The sequence below is a fragment of the Colius striatus genome, chromosome 2 (genome assembly GCF_028858725.1).
Source record: "Colius striatus isolate bColStr4 chromosome 2, bColStr4.1.hap1, whole genome shotgun sequence".
Taxonomy (NCBI): domain Eukaryota; kingdom Metazoa; phylum Chordata; class Aves; order Coliiformes; family Coliidae; genus Colius; species Colius striatus.
This window is the reverse complement of record NC_084760.1, coordinates 5,275,230-5,292,637: the sequence shown is the minus strand read 5'-3', so window position 1 is coordinate 5,292,637 and position 17,408 is coordinate 5,275,230. Positions and strand designations below refer to the sequence as shown.

Below are 17,408 nucleotides of genomic sequence, written 5' to 3'. Positions count from 1 at the left end.
GTCCAGTAAAAGCTCTTTTGATTTAACAGATCTTACTTTTCCTATACTGTTGTGGATTGAGTTTTTTTCTTTAGAGGCATTGTCTGAATAAAAATACTGATGATGTGCATTGTTGCCAGGTAGTGAATCCTCTAGGACTTGTATGCCCCTTTTATGGTGGCCTGGCTGTTCACAGAAACTTAATATGAGTTGATTTTGCATGCTACATTAAATGTAAAGACAGGGAAAAGACCCTCTTTTCTTAAGAACAACTATTTATAAACTCTGCTCTTTGACAGATTGCATAATTGAGGGGAAAAGTGGTCTCTTACTCTCTCAACAGATGCAATGCAAACATCTGTAAGTGCTCATAGGTACTATACATCTTTATTGTAACACTTGTTATACCAGCTTATGTGTCACATTATGCTGCTTTAAAAATGCAGAATGATGCTCCTCTTCCCTCTGCCCCTCACCAAAAAATAAAGTGTCTATGACCTGCTATATCTCTGCATGCTTGGACAGTCTTAGAATCATGGAATGGTAGGGTTGGAAGGGACCTTTAGAGATCATCTAGTCCAACCCCCCTGCAGAAGCAGGATCACCTAGATCAGTTCACACAGGAACGTGTCCAGGCAGGTCTTGAAGACATCCAAGGAAGGAGCCTCCACAACCCCTCTGGGCAGCCTCTTCCACTACTCCCTCACCCTCACAGTCTTGCTTTGTGACTTCATCTCAGTTCAGAGTTCATGGATAGGGAGCTATTTTTGCTTTGGACTCTAAAATTCTAGGTAACCAGGCTACTTCTGGAAACATTGCTACAACAATTGAATCCACTGGTGTTTGTTATTAGTTCATTTTGCAAAAAGAAAGCTTAAAACCATATTCTCTCAGTCTGGAAGAGCTGTTGGGTGGTACAAATTTCAAGCATCTGTTTTCATAGTGGGGGTGAATAAGTATGTGGCCTTAGTTTTTTTAAAAGAGAATTAAATAGAAGGATTCTTTTTAACCTGTTTTAAAGCAGTTATTTTTGTCACCAGCCCATACAATAGTTGTCCTTTAGCATTGGCCTTAGAGATTAGCCCTTGAAACTTCCATGTTTGTGCTGTTAAGGAAAGCATAACTTATGGAAAGATTTGATTGATAGAGGAGATGGAGATGCCATGTTGTATTCCTGCATTGGCTGAAGATCTCAGCACATGACTTGTCTTTGGTATGCTTGTTGTTCTTTCAGTTGAAAGGTTTGATGTATAAAATGGAATGTCCCTGTGCTGTTGAGCACATATCAGTCATTTGAAACTACAGATCGATTATTCTGAAGAGAGAACTCCTGTTGCTAAATGGAGGGATCTGTAGAGAGGATTGATTGTAATTGGTTTATATCTGACCCATCTTGTCTACTGTGACTAGAGGTATACTCCCCTATCTTTCATCAAAATGTGAAGTCTGGTAAACCTGTGTAAAATATGTTGAGAACCTTGAGAAGACAGATTTGGTTTTTATATAAGCCAACAATCTGCCTCATGTTGCTTCCAGGATAGTACCCTCAGCTCCCTGGTATATACGTGTGCCTTCTAGCCTTGAACCTTTAGAGACTTTTGAGTCTTTCATTTTCAGGTATATTCTACTTAGAATAAATGAGTGGGCTTCTTGAGTTAAATATAGATGTGCACGTATGCAGAGTTGCTCATATATATAAGTGATCATAAGGCAAAGTTTGCTTTGTCGTGTCTATCAGCTACACCAAGTGCTACTTCGAAGCACAGAAAAATGAGTAGGAGTTCCCTTATAAAGATGCTTTTAAGGCATAACTCAGTGATATGCTGAGAATTAGCAGTGTTGAATTTTCCCTTTTGCCCTTGAAACTCTCTTCTGGCACTGGGTTTATATGTATTGAGCATTGCTTGTGTACCGACTCAGGCTGGCAGTGTCTGGGTGAACATTTCAAGGTAGTGAGTGGGAGTAAATCCACAAAGGCTATTAATAAATAACTGGGTTACTGCATGCTTGGACCAGAGAGAGTTTTGGTAACAGTCGTCTTTAATTTGAGTCTGTGACTTGTTTTGGGTTTGAAAAACAAATTACTAACCCCCAACTCGCTCATACCAAGTACAGCCTTGCATTGCTTGCAAAACACAGGTGGCAAGATGTGATGTGTTGTGCCTCTTCAAAGTGAAAGCCATTAACTCTTTTGGCTTTTTAAAACATCTTTGACCAAAATGTTAGTCCAGAAAATGTCTGTTTCTTTAAGTAACACCATGGTGCTAACAGTAGTTTAGGGACAGCCCTAAGGGATCCATCTCTAAACAGATAAGTATTTAGTTTCAGCTTTCTTTTTTATTTCTTTAACGTTGTGCTAAACTTGCATCCCAGCATTATCAGGGTAGTAACTCAAATCTTACTTTGTGTGTTAAATAATGTACTGGAGACATCTGGTGGAAATCTTCCATATTGCATGATGGCACTATGGATGCCTCCAGATTCTGAAAGTTCCCAAAATGAAGAAATGGAATTTTTAGCATGATATTGCAATCTGAAACAAGACTCTGTCATCCTTGCCTCTTTTTCCTGTTTTAATTTGAAATATGCCTGTGGGTAAACTTCATCTTTCTGTCTGCTTAAGCAGAAAGTGCTTTATTGTAATTGCTCATGGAAAGATTTGGCTTTTAAGAGAAGATTGATTGTTCCAGCAGAAGACAAGATTGTAAAACTCAAGTTAAACACAAATAATTTTAGTTGAATTAATCTGTTACTGTGTTTCCTAATCATTAGAAAGAAGGACATGAGGAAAGGCTGCAGGAACTGGGGCTGTTTAGTCTGGAGAAGAGGAGACTGAGGGGGGATCTTACTAATATTTACAAGTATATAAATGGTGGATGTGAGCAGGTTGAGGCCAGCACTTTTTTTGATGGTATATAGAAACAGGACAAGGGGTGATGGGATGAAGCTGGAACACAAAAAGTTCCATTTAAATATAAGAAGAAAAACTATTTCACTGTTCAGGTGAGGGAGCCCTGGCCCAGGCTGCCCAGGGAGGGTGTGGAGGCTCCTTCCTTGGAGGTCTTCAAGACCCACCTGGACACGTTCCTGTGTGACCTGATCTAGGTGGCCCTGCTTCTGCAGGGGGGTTGGACTGGATGATCTCTAAAGGTCCCTTCCAACCCCTACCATTCTGTGATTCTATGATATAAATAAACACTAAAAAGGGAATAGCAGCAGAATTTGGTTTGTATCTTAAATATTTTTCCTCTTGGCCATAGACATGTTGCCGTGTAACCCCCACGTTCAGAACTCAGAAATACAACTCTCTTCTACTGTTGTGGTTAACATATCCTTTCTTCATAAAAGGGTTTCAAGGTCATTCTCTCCTTTACTTAACAGCTGGCAGCAATAAGGCCAGGCCAGAGCCTCAGTGACTAGATTACTCACTCTTCCTTCTCACAGGGACATTTTGCAAGTGCAAGATGTGCACCGGAATGGTGATGGATGAAGTATAATCAATACAGGAACTATGTAATACAGATTACTAATAGAGAGAAACAGTTCTTCTTGCACAGTTTGGAGCTCATGATTCCTTCTGTCAGTGTTAACCACTGGCTTAGAGAGTTGTGGACACTGTTGCTTGCTGGTTTTGACTGGGTTTTTTGGTTTTTCACTCATCTGTTACCAAGAGACAAAATGTCATTTGGAGGAATGGGACAGATGGGATAGCCCCTAAATAGGCCAGTGTGCCTGTTGGATGGTGGGTCACTTGTCATAGAATCACAGAATGGTAGGGGTTGGAAGGGACCTTTAGAGATCATCTAGTCCAACCCTCCTGCAGAAGCAGGTCCCATCTAGATCAGGTCACATCAGGTCGAGGTGGGTCTTGAAGACCTCCAAGGAAAGGGCCTCCACACCCTCCTTGGGCAGCCTGTGCCAGGGCTCCCTCACCCTCACAGTAAAACAGTTTTTCCTATTTACAATAAAAGGTGGTTTTGCTTAAAAGAAAACCTTTGGGCATTTGAAAAGTTTCCGTGCTGAAAATAGGCTCTCCCAAAACAGTAACTGCCATGGGACTAAGTGGTTTGAACTGAAATTCTGAGGCTCTTCATTACAGATGAGGCTCTTGCATTCCTTCTCAGATTTAGTTTCAGCAAACTACACCATTTATGTTGATAAATATGTGAAATCAAAATTATACTGTTACTGAATCAGCTGATAGGCACTGAGGTATAGTTTCAAGAAAGAAGACCTGGATTTAATTTGCAGCAGATAATTGTGATCCACATTAAATAAATTCACCCTCTTCACTGTGACGGTGGAAAGACATTGGGACAGGTTTTCCAGAGAGATTGTGGATACTCCATCGTTGGATGTGTTCAAGGGCAGGTTGGATGTGGCTTTGAGCAAGCTGGTCTAGTGTTAGGTGTCCCTGCCCATTGCAGGCAATTGGAACTAGATGGTCTTTAAGGTCTCTTCCATCCCAATTCTATGATTCTATGAAAACCACAAATACACCGTTGGAGTGACAGAATCACAGAATCTCAAGGGCTGAAAGGGACCTTGGAAGCTCATCCAGTGCAACCCCCCTGCCAGAGTAGGGCACGCAGGAACTCATCCTATGTATACTAAAATGCTTCTCTGACTTGGGTCTGTCTTCATTGTGGTTGTGTTCTATCCTCTGTCTGTATGGTACTAGAAATATTTTGCATTTTATTTTAGGACCTCAAAACATATTCCAAAAGCAAGTAACGTCTGTCCTTACTGTGTTGCATCATAGGCAGGAAATCAGTTTGGGGGAAGATAATTTCCCAAATACAACACAGCAAAGCAGCAGCTGATGAGATGTTTTGATGAGCTGAAGAGATGTTTTCAGCAATTTCTCCAAAAGCAAATCTGAGGGTAACTCATCTTGTGGTATCTTAGTCTAAGATTAACATAGCTTTATATCTTGCCTGTAGAATGTTGAAAGTTGCATTTAGAATGATTCAAAAAGAGGCTTTAAGTTAATTTTGTTTCTTAGCATATAGAACAGGTTTTATTTTAGTCACAAAATGCTAACATAGCAGCAGTCTTTAATAAAGGTAATACCAGTATGTTATTCCACTTACAAATCCAGAACTCCATGGTATTTTCAACTATATTGTTATTTCATCTGCTTGGGTTGTCCTGAGTATTGCTTAATATACTATCAATGTCCTATTTAACTAATACCTTTATTTACTAACTTTACCCTGTGTTCAGTGAGTTTAAAAACATCCTGTAACAACTAATCTCACTTTATCATGAACTGGTGGGAGAATGATCTGGTGATGGTTTTAAGTTAATGCACACAAACCTATGGTTAATTAAAGTATTATCTTATAGCTCCTTAGTGAAATTGTTCTTTCAACGTGGTTATTTCTCTAACAAAAAACTTGAAAGGGTGAAAAGTATTCTCAGACAGTAAAGAAATGGTAGAGATGTTTTAAACTCCAACTATTTTTCATGGTCATTGCTTTGATTCCTTTAAAGAGTCTTGGCTTTAATCCCTCATCCAGTTCTCACTTCATTTGATACTGACAGGTTTCCTAGTGATCAAGCAGTATTTCATCTGCCATTTTCAATTAAGCCTGGGAAGGGGAGATAGCTATCAATATCTTAGCACCCTGTTCTGTTAATCCTTTCTAGCTCACCTGTGGCTAAGATGTATTGCAAAGCTGTGTTGTGATGGTTGATTTTCTTGGGCAAGTAACCTCCTTTGTCCTGTGTGTAGCAATTCCACTGTCTGCCTTTTGACTACAGTGAGTCATAGGCTTCAGTTAAACTGCCTGATTGTCCCTAGCAAAAGTGACTTCCAATCACAGAATGGTAGGGTTGGAAGGGACCTTTAGACATCATCTAGTCCAACCCCCCTGCAGAAGCAGGTTCACCAATGTCCTCATTCTTTTCCACCAGAGCCAACATGCTGAGGTCATGGATACAGCAGGACTGTATCTTACTGTAAATACTTCACATCATTTTTCAGTGTCATTTCAAGGCCAAAAAGGTAAATTTGAATCTCAGTTTTGGACATTTCCTTTTTTACTTCTATCAGGAGAGGATAATCTTGTTTTTGTGCCTAGCACTGTGTTACAGCTGCTGGCTGTTAGGTTCACAGATCAGCTACAGGTTGTCCAGGAGGCTTAGGATAATACAGAGCCTGATTCATTCAGTTTATGCTTTTTATTTTGCAGAGAAAGTGAGATGTTTAGTCTGGAGAAGAGGAGACTGAGGGGTGATCTTATTAACATTTATAAATATCTAAAGGGTGGGTGTCAGGAGGTTGGAACATCCCTCTTTTCTATAGTAGCCAGCAACAGGACAAGGGGTGATGGGATGAAGCTGGAACACAAAAAGTTCCACTTAAACATAAGAAAAAACTCTTTCAATGTTTCAGTGAGGGAGCCCTGGCACAGGCTGCCCAGGGAGGGTGTGGAGGCTCCTTCTTTGGAGGGCTTCAAGACCTGCCTGGACATGTTCCTGTGTGACCTGATCTAGGTGAACCTGCTTGATCAGGGGGGTTGGACTATATGGTCTCTAAAGGTCCCTTCCAACCCCTACCATTCTATGATTATTTGCTCTGGATAGGTATTGAGCTGTGGACAATACTGCTTTTGGAGAGATCAAAGTAATGAAACATTCCCCCAAAATAGTGAATTTGCTCTTACTGGTAATAGTGGTTCTTAGTTCATGATGGTATGGAGCTGTGTCGGGGGGAGTTCAGACTGGACATCAGGAAAAGGCTTTTCACTGAAGGAGTATTCGGTGACCAGAACAGGAACTTGGGGCACTGTTCACAGCACCAAGGCTCTCAGAGTTCAAGGAGTGTCTGTCAATGCTATTAGTTATATGGTTTAGCTTTAGGTTGTCTTGTGGGGAGCTGGGATCTGGATTCATTGGTCCTTATGGGTGCTTTCCCATACGAGCTATTCTGTGAGTCTATGATTTATATCCTGTGTATCACAGATTTTCTTTCAGTTTGCTATAAAAATATTATGACATAGATTAGAGAAATGCTGGCCATGGTCTGTTCTGACACTGGCTAATGACACATCTGGATTTTGGAACTAGTGCTATCAAACATTACTTGTCAGGGTTTTAGGTAGTTGCCTGCAGAGGGCTGTAATGTTCTTCCCCTGCTTGGACAGCACTTCTCTGGAGTATTGAGTCCAGTTCTGACCCCTCAGTTCCAGAAGGACAGGGAATTTCTGGAGGGAGTTCAGCACAGGGCCACCAAGGTGGTGGAGTGGAGCATCTCCCTTCTGATGAAAGGCTGAGGGGGCTGGGGCTCTTCAGCTTGGAAGAGACTGAGAGGTGACCTCATTCATGTTTACAAATACATAAATGGCGGGTGTCAGGAGGCTGGAGCCAGGCTGTGCTCAGTGATGGCCAATGATAGGACAAGAGGCAATGGGGACAAGCTGGAACAGAAGAGATTCCAAAGAAACACAAGGAAAATCTTCCCTGTTGAGGTGAGGGAGCACTGGCAGGGGCTGCCCAAATGGGCTGTGGAGTCTCCTTCTCTGGAGACCTTCCAACCCAGCTGGATGAGTTCCTGTGCGACCTACTCTAGGTGGTCCTGCTCTAGCTGGAGGTTGCACTGGATGAGCTTTCCAGGTCCCTTCCAACCCTTGAGATTCTGTGACTCTCACCATGCAGGGAGCTCAGGATTCAACCCAAGCACAAATAAACAGGGAGACAGGCAGAAGTGCTAACTGGTTGTGAGTGAAATGCAGTCTAAATTGCTCTAGGAGAAAAGTAGGGATTTTGATTGCTCTGAAGAACACAAAATGGTCCCTACAGGGGGAAAAACAAGTGGTACTTTTTTTAGATGCCTGTCTTGTTTGAAATGCTGATCACTGCAAGTGGAGCCAAGAAGGAATTTTCTTTTGCACCAGACTGGTAGGAATCTTAGGATCTCTTTTTTTCCTGTGTTAAATTCCATATGCTTTACATTCTAGTTTTCTGACATGACATTACACGTTTCCTTACTGTTATAGTGTAATGCTGGTTGATTTCTAACATGACTCATGGCACCACCTCACTCTGTGGCCCCTCAAACAACTCTATGGAAATAAGGAAATAACAGAGGTATAAGTAAGTAGCTGGAATGAAGGTGATAGAAGTGATTCCTCAATTTCTCCATCGTTATCTAGGCACACACTTTAACATCCTTGGGCCTAATGTAGGTTTAGTTTAGTATCTGTAAAAAATAAAGGGAATAAATTAAATGATCTAATTATTCTTTCCAGATATAAACCTCATGAGACTCCATAGAGGTGATTGTTAATCTGGACCTTACATTCTCCCTCAGGTTCTTTGTTGGGAAGGACAATTTAAGATGTCCATTACTGTCCTCTTTACTACAGCCAAACAATTTGTTTGTTGGCCTACTCTTGGTTTGTTGGTTGTAGAGGAGCAAGTGACATTAAAAGAGTAGAAGGATGTTCTCAGTGTAGGCTGTATGGAGGTGAGGCATGAGTACTTGCCTTTGGGAGAGGATAGTGGTTCATGAACTGCTCCTAGCCCAAGAAGTCATAGCTCTTGGTTTCCTCTGTGTTGCCAATAAGTCTCACAAAGAAAACTGGTTGAAGAGAGAGGAAAGACATGTGATCCCTGTTAATCTTTTCTACTCTTACCCAGAGCCCTAAGATGTACTGGATTAGAGGGGATGAAGAGTGAGTTGGAAGACAGAAATCTTGGGGGGAGAATGAATTCCAGTTTTAGAACTGCAGCCCAAAGGGTAGATGGTAGAGGTAGCTGCTGAGGATCATGTGTATCTGTGGCTTTATAGGATTCCCTTTTCTGCCTCAGAATTGTGCTTCAGAAGGTCAGGTTTAATTTAGGAAAGTTTCTAACTCTTGCATTTGCAGACCAGCTTTCCTCAAAATACCAACAAAGCACAAATGAATGCATTGCCATATAGATTTAGATCTAAGAAATGTGGATCTAATAAACTATGTCATCTGCCTCTCTGGGTCTTTTGAACTTGGCTTTCTGTTACAAACACCAAGTTTTGTATCCTTTCCACCTCCTGGCCTAAAGATAGGACTACAAGAGAGAGTGAACTGGGTTTAGTATGTGCTCTCTGAAGGGTTTGTGGGGTGATGGAGGGTAGGGATAGCAGTTTTGAACAAGACTCATGTTTGAAAACACAGTCATTGTGAGGGAGAATTAAAATAGCTTGACAGAGGAGATCTTGGGAGAGTAAATTACTCAGGCTATCTGCAAGATCTGCCCATTGTATACAGGGGGAGGGTGGTTCAGCTGATTTGCTTGGGTAGCATCAGAGGCCAGAGAAAAGTTGAGAGCATAATGAAAATTAACCCTCAGAAATAAGGGTTGAATAGAAGATTGATTGTAAGATGCAGCCAGGTGCAATATCTGAATTGCATCTCATTCATCTTAATATCAAAATAGCACAGAAACCAATCTTAAGATGGCATCTATCATACAAAGGCACATCCTTCACTGGTGTAAAGATTGCAAGTTTGAAATGGATAGTTCAAAATTTCTGCCCTGGTAACTCTGCCTTTGAGTTGAGGATGGAGTAGGGCAAATGATAAAGTTTTCTCTTTGGTTTTCACATTAATGATTTGTGATAAACTTTCAAGATGTGAATTCAAAGTAAATTTTGAGTTTACAGCTCTTTAGTTTTCAATAAGCATCACTTAGAAGACCTAAGAGCTATTATTTTTTTGAGGGTTAGACAAAGAGGGGAAAGTCAATCACTGTATGTGCTTGTGGTGTGCACATGGTAGTATTTATGTGCACTTACTGTGGTGATTTAGTCTGTATAGCAGCTATGCTGATAATTAATAAAAAGGAAGTAACTGTATTCATGTGGAGAAGGCTTACAATGTTTACTTCCTTCTTCTTATTCTTTTTCCTGTGGCTTTCCCCAGCATGCAGTTTGCTGATGGTGAACATTTAGCACAGACAAATTAGTCTTTTTGTCTGTATCCAATTCAGTATTGCATAAAAATTCAGATAGTTCAGTTAAGGGAAAGTCTTGGAAAGAACCAAAGTAAGACTTTCCTCAGTTATCTTGGGAAACATAGAATCACAGAATGGCAGGGGTTGGAAGGGACCTTTAGAGATCATCCAGCGCAACCCCCCTGCAGAAGCAGCTCCCACCTAGATCAGGTCACACAGGAACGTGTCCAGGTGCGTTTTGAAACCTCCAGAGAAGGAGCCTCCACACCCTCCCTGGGCAGCCTGGGCCAGGGCTCCCTCACCTCACACTGACAGAGTTTTTCCTTATGTTTCAGTGGAGCTTTTTGTGTCCCAGCTTCTTTCCATTACCCCTTGTCCTGTCACTGGATACAACCAAAAAAAGTGCTGCCCCAACCTCCTGACACCCACCATTTGGATATTTGTGAATAATATGTTATTTCAGCAGAGCAATTTTGCATGATACACAAAAGCTGTAAGAAATGGAAAAACATGTGAGACATTTATGTGCCACCTTGAAATAAACTTCTGTTGCTGACTTTACAAATCACTTCTTAGTAGTAACCAGTCACCCTCCTTGCCTCTTGTCCCACTTCTCATCTCATAATGTTACTAGTATTATTTGCAAATGGATGGCTGTAGTTTTAAAATACACTAATATTATCACAGTTAAATATAGTTTGTCTATGTCCACAGGTAGTAATCTGCTTAGGGTTTTGGTTCTCTGCCTATTGTGTCCAATGGCAGCCTGGGATGCATCAAGAAGAGTGTGGGCAGCAGGTCAAGGGAGGTTCTGCTCCCTCTCTCCTCTGCCCTGCTGAGGCCTCATCTGGAGTCCTGTGTCCAGTTCTGGGCTCCTCAGCTCAAGAAGGACAGGGAAGTGCTGGAGAGAGGCCAGCACAGGGCCACCAAGATGATCAGGGGACTGGAACATCTTTTATACGAGGAAAGGCTGCGGGACCTGGGGCTGTTTAGTCTGGAGGAGACTGAGGGGGGATCTCATTAACATTTATAAATATCTAAAGGGTGGATGTCAGGAGGTTGGGACATCCCTCTTTCTATAGTAGCTAGTAACAGGACAAGGAGTGATGGGATGAAGCTGGAACACAAAAAGTTCCACTTCAACATAAGAAAAAGCTCTTTCAATGTGAGGTGAGGGAGCCCTGGCCCAGGCTGCCCAGAGGGGTTGTAGAGGCTCCTTCCTTGGATGTCTTTGACCCACCTGGACTTGTTCCTGTGTGACCTGATGTAGGTGACCCTGCTTCTGCAGGGGGGTTGGACTAGATGATCTCTAAAAGGTCCCTTCCAACCCCTACCATTCTATGGTTCTATGATTCTAACAATGCTAAGCTGGTGCTGGTACTTAGGAAGTAATATGACATCAGATGTCAGCTTCCTCAGTGTGCAAGATGTCTGAGTAACAAACCCTGCAAGGTCTAAAGCAGTTTGTTTTGTCAGTCTGACCTTCTATTCTCACTTGAAAACATTTGACAGCTGCTCATTTGTCTTTCAACATACCTATTGGAGATATTTTGTAACTGAAATCCTTTCTAACTTTCTGTTCCACCACCTCTCATCATGCAAAGCAACCTCATTAGCACCAGCCAAAAACCTGGATTGTGCTGGTCCTGGTTCCCATGAGGATCCTTACATGTCTTTCCTGCTGGGTAAAAACTTAGTGTGTAAATTACATACGTGTTCACTTAGAATCTAGTGTGAATATATAGTGATCTGCACAAGTATGTCATATACTGACAGAACTCAATGTAAAGAAGTTCTTGATATAAACAAGAATTAATCCTCTTCTCTCCTGTTCCTGCTTAGATCCATTATGTTGGAGAAAATGTCTGGTTTTATGTAGAGGAATGCATGTACTTTTTCATTTCCCTCAGAACCAGTTTAACTGCCAAAGGTGCAGATGAATGTCTTTCCTTTTGTTTGCCATCCCCCTTATTTCCCCAGATTTGAGACACAGAAATGATGCTGTGAGATTAAACCAAATGGTGTGGGCAGAAGTAAAAAAGATCTGCAAAAGGCTTTACTTCCCTTTGGAGCAGTGAGAGACTGACCTCATGTGGTATGAAACCAAAGCTGCCAGGGGAAATACAACAAGGCTAAAACTGAATAAACTGAATATGTTTGGAAAATTAATGTTTCTCACTCATTTCTGAGCTTTGTTGGATGCTGCACCGCTTGGATTTAAATAACATTAGCTTGGATGGGTTTCAATGTGATTGCTGATAAGAAGATGACCAGTGTCTGTATTCCCAAAGACTTTGTTGTGTCCTGAAAGTGGTGCTCTAACAAGCTGACCCCAGGGCAGCAGGCTGGGAGCTGAGGCCCAATTATCCTGAATGCTGCCTGTGCATGATTATAATTGAAGTGAGTAGGAGTTTCATGTGAGCAAGTGACAGGATAATCAGTCTTGGTTTCTAAGCCCTTTCTGGCACTTCCCCAGCAGCATGCTCCCTCTGTCTCACAGCCTTACACTCTGAAATGAACAGTGGTTAGGAAAATACACAAGTGGTACAAGGCAGGATGAGAAGGATTCTCCTAACCTGTACATACTTTACAAACACAAGTAATGTCAATACTGGAGACTTCTGATTCAATTCTGTTGGCCTGATTCATCAGTATACATGAAGTATCCAGGTATATAGGTAACAAGGATGTGCTGTTAGTCTCCTTTTGATTTGAATAACATGCATTTAATTTTCAAGGATTTAGGAGGTAATGTGGCTTGTGGACTCTCACGAGAAGACAAGCCTTAGAGACAATTAGCTGAACTTAATTGTCCCCATCTTGCAAAGACTTCTCTGTATGCTTAGTTGTACACTTTCTGTTCTTTATGTTGACTTCAATGTCTGAAGTAGCAAAGACCTGTAGTATTTGGTACAAGTACTATGAGTTCTACATGACAAACCTTCCATTTTCTTCTTTACAGATCCTTTTGGAACCGGGGGTTATACAGGATGTCCTAGCAGCTGGGAGTCATTTGCAGCTGCTGGAGCTTCTCAGTTTATGTTCTCACTATCTCATTCAGGTGAGGCTTCTCTGCTTGATTGTCAGCCATTTCTATCTAGGAAACTTGTTTCAAGCCTAATTTCAGTAGGAAAGTGTTAGTACAACACCTGGTGTAACCTAAATAAAGATAAACTGGATTTCAGGAGACCTGAATTTGAAGTGTGATTTGGGTATCAGTTGTGGTAGGCCCTTTCTCCACCCATCTATTTTGTCCATTTCACTCCTGAAAACAAGGATGGTGCTTGGCTTGTATATGAGAGGTGGCTCATGATGGTAGCAGAGTCATAGCTTTGATATGTATCTTTGAAAAGCTTTGTTAAAAGAAATGTTCTACAGAACTGTATCTTTTTCTCTGCAATTTTTCAGTATAGTTTCTGAAATGGGGTGTGTTGGCTACATCTGTGCAAGAGTTGAGCATGGAGATGCACGTCAGCACACTCCATATGCACTTGCCTTCCAACAGCACAACTGCCTTTGAACAATCTGAGTGTGCTTGGCAGCACACTGAGCTACTGAGTATCATAGGCACGCAGGATCTCATGTTGAGAGCTTCAGGATGTACTTGAAGGCTCCGTGTCTAACGGAGAAAGAATCTGTTCTTTGAATGTTAGCCTTAGGGAAGCCTTCAAAGTGTGTTTTCAGACAAGAAAGTGGTATTAATTTATGCATTATAAATTGATTAGAAAGTTAAAGGAGCTGGTAGAATACTGCAATTTGTATCAGTTGGTTTTCAGGAATGTTAAGGAGGGATTTTTGTTGGTGAGCAAATAGACATGGAATGCAATGGGAAAGATGGTTGGTTTGAGAAACTAGTGTGAGATGTCAAATAAGTCACAAAAAACAGTTTGGTCTACCATTTGTCAGGCAGGTGCAGGATGGTGTTACTATAGTGAGAAGGAAGATACAAGTCTAACATTGATCACACAGTGTATGTATATACTACCTCCCCTAACAGATCAGACTGTGAATGTGCTCTGCTGCTTACACACTCTGTCAGAAATTGAACCAAAGAGATCATTGCAGCTCTAAAGCTATGAAAGACATTAAATGAAGAAAAGGGAGGAAGCTGAGTATTGTAGTGCTGGCCAGGGAGGGACATAAGAGGACTGTAGGAAAGGAGCAGATACATACCCAGCTTAAATCCTTATACCAACTGCTTCTATGACCCATGTTGAGTAGCCTCTGGTATTTGCAGCTATTCCCTCAGCACCATAATACTTTTAATCCTGAGGTCACTGTAGTGGAAAGACAATTGTAGAGTTAGCAGTGCAAGCCATAGTCAGGAATTCAGGAACAGACTGCTAATGAATTCAAACAAAACCAAATTAAAACAAAAGATCAACCCTAAAACAGTGCCACTCCCCCCCAAAAAACCCCACAAATCCCAGAGTGAGCAATAATTTCTGCCAAATTACTGTGTAGTTAACAAACCAGTAAAAATTCTCTAGAGTGACAATATGCAGTTACTAAAAGAGCTCTGTTGTACTCTGAGTAGCGTGCTAAGAGCTAACTAGAGCTACACTGGTGTGAAAATGAAGAGAAAGCAGGACCCACTGTCCAGATTTACAATGATGGAGGTAGGGAATTGTGTAAGAAGGAGATGAGGGACAGGGAATAAGGAGAGAATGTGTTAGGAGACAGAGAGCAGTGGTAATTCTCTAAAGTGTTTTTTAATCAGGGTCTCATTTTAAGATTTTTCATCCATGGGATGGCTGTAGCTTGCGTTGTGTCAGGCATTGTGTCAGACAGTTTTGCAGTCAGAATGGACCACAATAAGAATTTATTTATCTTGTTTGTTCTACAGAATTGCAAGTAATCAACCTTGTGTAGCTGTATAAGCCTTTTTAGCAGAGGCCACCAAGGTACTGTGCATAAAGGCTGTGATATCTTGCAGGGTCCAAATTAATTACACCAAATCTTTGTTCTGCATCCTGTTGGCTGATTTCAAACATATATTTTGCTTTTTTTTAGGACTATCTAAAAATAAAATCAAACTAGTTAAAGAAGATTTGTTTAAAGCCACTTGTCCTTGCTGCAGTTGGTATCTGCGGTGTCTTGTCACTCCACATGCTGTCATAGGGAAGAGAGTAATGCTTACCTTTTCTCTTCTTTCTGCTGAGTCTGAGTGGTGTAGAGTCCTGAATTTACTGTACTAGTGAATTTCTTTCTTTCTCTTTGGGCTGTTCAGATATTATGAACTTAAAATTAGAAAATACAGTATATGGGACATAGCTGTCATCTATTCTCATTGTATAATCATAGAGTCATAGAATGGTAGGGGTTGGAAGGGACCTTCAGAGATCATCCAGTCCAACCCCCCTGCAGAAGCAGGGTCACCTAGATCAGGTCACATAGGAACATGTCCAGGTGGGTCTTGAAGACCTCCAAGGAAGGAGACTCCACAACCCCCCTGGGCAGCCTGGGCCAGGGCTCCCTCACTGAAACACTGGCATAGTTTTTTCTTATGTTTAAGTGGAACTTTTTGTGTTCCAGTTTCATCCCATTACCCTCTGTCCTATTACTATCTACTATAGAAAAGAGGGATGTTCCAACCTCCTGACATCCACTCTTTAGATATTTATAACTGTTAATAAGATCCCCCTCAGTCTCCTCTTCTCCAGACTAAACAGCCCCAGTTCCCGCAGCCTTTCCTCGTATGAAAGATGCTCCAGACCCCTGATCATCTTGGTGGCCCTGTGCTGGACTCTCTCCAGCACTTCCCTGTCCCTCTTGAGCTGAGGAACCCAGAACTGGACACAGGACTCCAGATGAGGCCTCACCAGGGCAGAGTAGAGGGGGATCAGAACCTCCCTTGACCTGCTGCCCACACTCTTCTTGATGCATCCCAGGCTGCCATTGGCTTCTTGACCACGAGGGCACATTGCTGGCTCATGGTCAGTTTATTATCAACCAGCACTCCCAGGTCTCTCTCTGCAGAGCTGCTCTTCAACAGTTTGCCCCCCAGCCTGTCCTGGTGCATGGGGTTGTTCCTTCCCAGGTGCAGGACTCTGCCCTTGTCCTTGTTGAACCTCATGAGGTTTCTCTCTGCCCAACTCTCAAGATGACACTTTTAATTTCCAGGATTGTCTTTAATGGTTTGATTTACTTGACTTTTCCCATATAAGAGTACTGCTCTTACTTGTAGAACTTGTTCCAGCTTTTCTCTGTCTCTAGGTTTTCCAGCTTCTCGGTTTTATGGAGCTCAAGACAAAATATGAAGAGGTGAAACTATCTCTTCTTGATACTTTTATTTTAATTTCAATAAGGACTTTTTCTGCCACAGAGGTTGTGGAGGGTGTGGAACCTCCTTCCTTGGAGGGCTTCAAGACCCACCTGGACACGTTCCTATGTGACCTGATCTAGGTGAACCTGCTTCTGCAGGGGAGTTGGACTGGATGATCTCTAAAGGTCCCTTCCAACCCTACCATTCTATGATTCTATGAAATGCAATTGGCATGGCCTATACAATTATCTGTATCTTGTAGTCTGTACAAAGCCTGTTACTGATTAGATTTATCGAAGATGATTGGCAAAGTGTCTTAATTGTCAAAGATGATTTGCAGTGGCTGAGGGAAGATTCATTTCCAGCCACTGCTGAGTTTTATATTCACTGATCTTTAAGGAATTTCCTCTCAGATGACTCAGAATAAACAAGATGTTATTTTGACTTTAAGACAGATCTTTTCTAATAGACTAACCAGCTTAGAGCACTTTAATTAGTTGATGAATCTCAACGTGATTCCTGTAACAAATTATTTGAAACATGATCATGGCCTTTTTATTAAGAGGTTTTAGGAAAGACAGAGAAAAGATTAGAGGGTAGACAGAAAAGGAGAGGAACATTCTTCCCCCCTCCCCATTAAGTAATATCCATCTTTATGACAGCATGATGCAATGGAGCTTTCTGACAATGCTGCTAGTTTACTAAATGTATTTTATTATCTATAAATGTCACCTCAAACGTTTTGCAGCATCTCATGCTGATTCCATTTTTCTCAATGGAAAACTCATTTCCATTTTGGATTGATAATTTCCTTCATTTTTCTTTTAAAAGAATTATAGATCATATTTTCTCTGCACGGCAAGAAGAGAAATATCCATGCAGCCCTTACTTCAGGTCTTAATTACAGCTTTGTGTTGTGCAGACTTCGTCCCTCGCCTCAGCAGTGTCACATCTTGAATTATGATTACTCCCAAGTGTTTGCTGTTTAGGGGTTTTGTTTTTAGCTTCATTTGTAGAGGGGGACTTTTTGGAAGCATGCAGATGTATTTTATTTGAGAGACATCCATATTCATGAATCTGTTCGTTCCTGTTGTCTGCATAATCTTTAGGTACTTTAAACATTGAAACAAGGCTTCAAGTCTCACACATCTATCTGAACCTAAAAAACGGTAAGGCAAAGTGATTGTTCTTAGCTGAATTGCTGCTATATAGGGGTGGGAAAGCT

At 41.5% G+C, this 17,408-nt stretch overlaps 1 protein-coding gene across 4 annotated transcripts in view; it reads left to right on the top strand.

Moving 5' to 3' along the window:
• KLHL32 (kelch like family member 32) overlaps nucleotides 1-17,408 on the top strand; it is a 216,236-nt gene that overhangs the window by 57,854 nt on the left and 140,974 nt on the right. For all 4 annotated transcript variants that reach the window (XR_009818173.1, XR_009818174.1, XR_009818172.1 and 1 more), the window contains exon 5: nucleotides 12,881-12,979. Coding sequence is in view for 1 of the 4 variants with exons in the window: in XM_061989709.1 (XP_061845693.1) it covers nucleotides 12,881-12,979 (99 nt within the window). In the remaining 3 variants the exon portion in view is untranslated. The remainder of the gene's footprint in view (nucleotides 1-12,880; nucleotides 12,980-17,408) is intronic.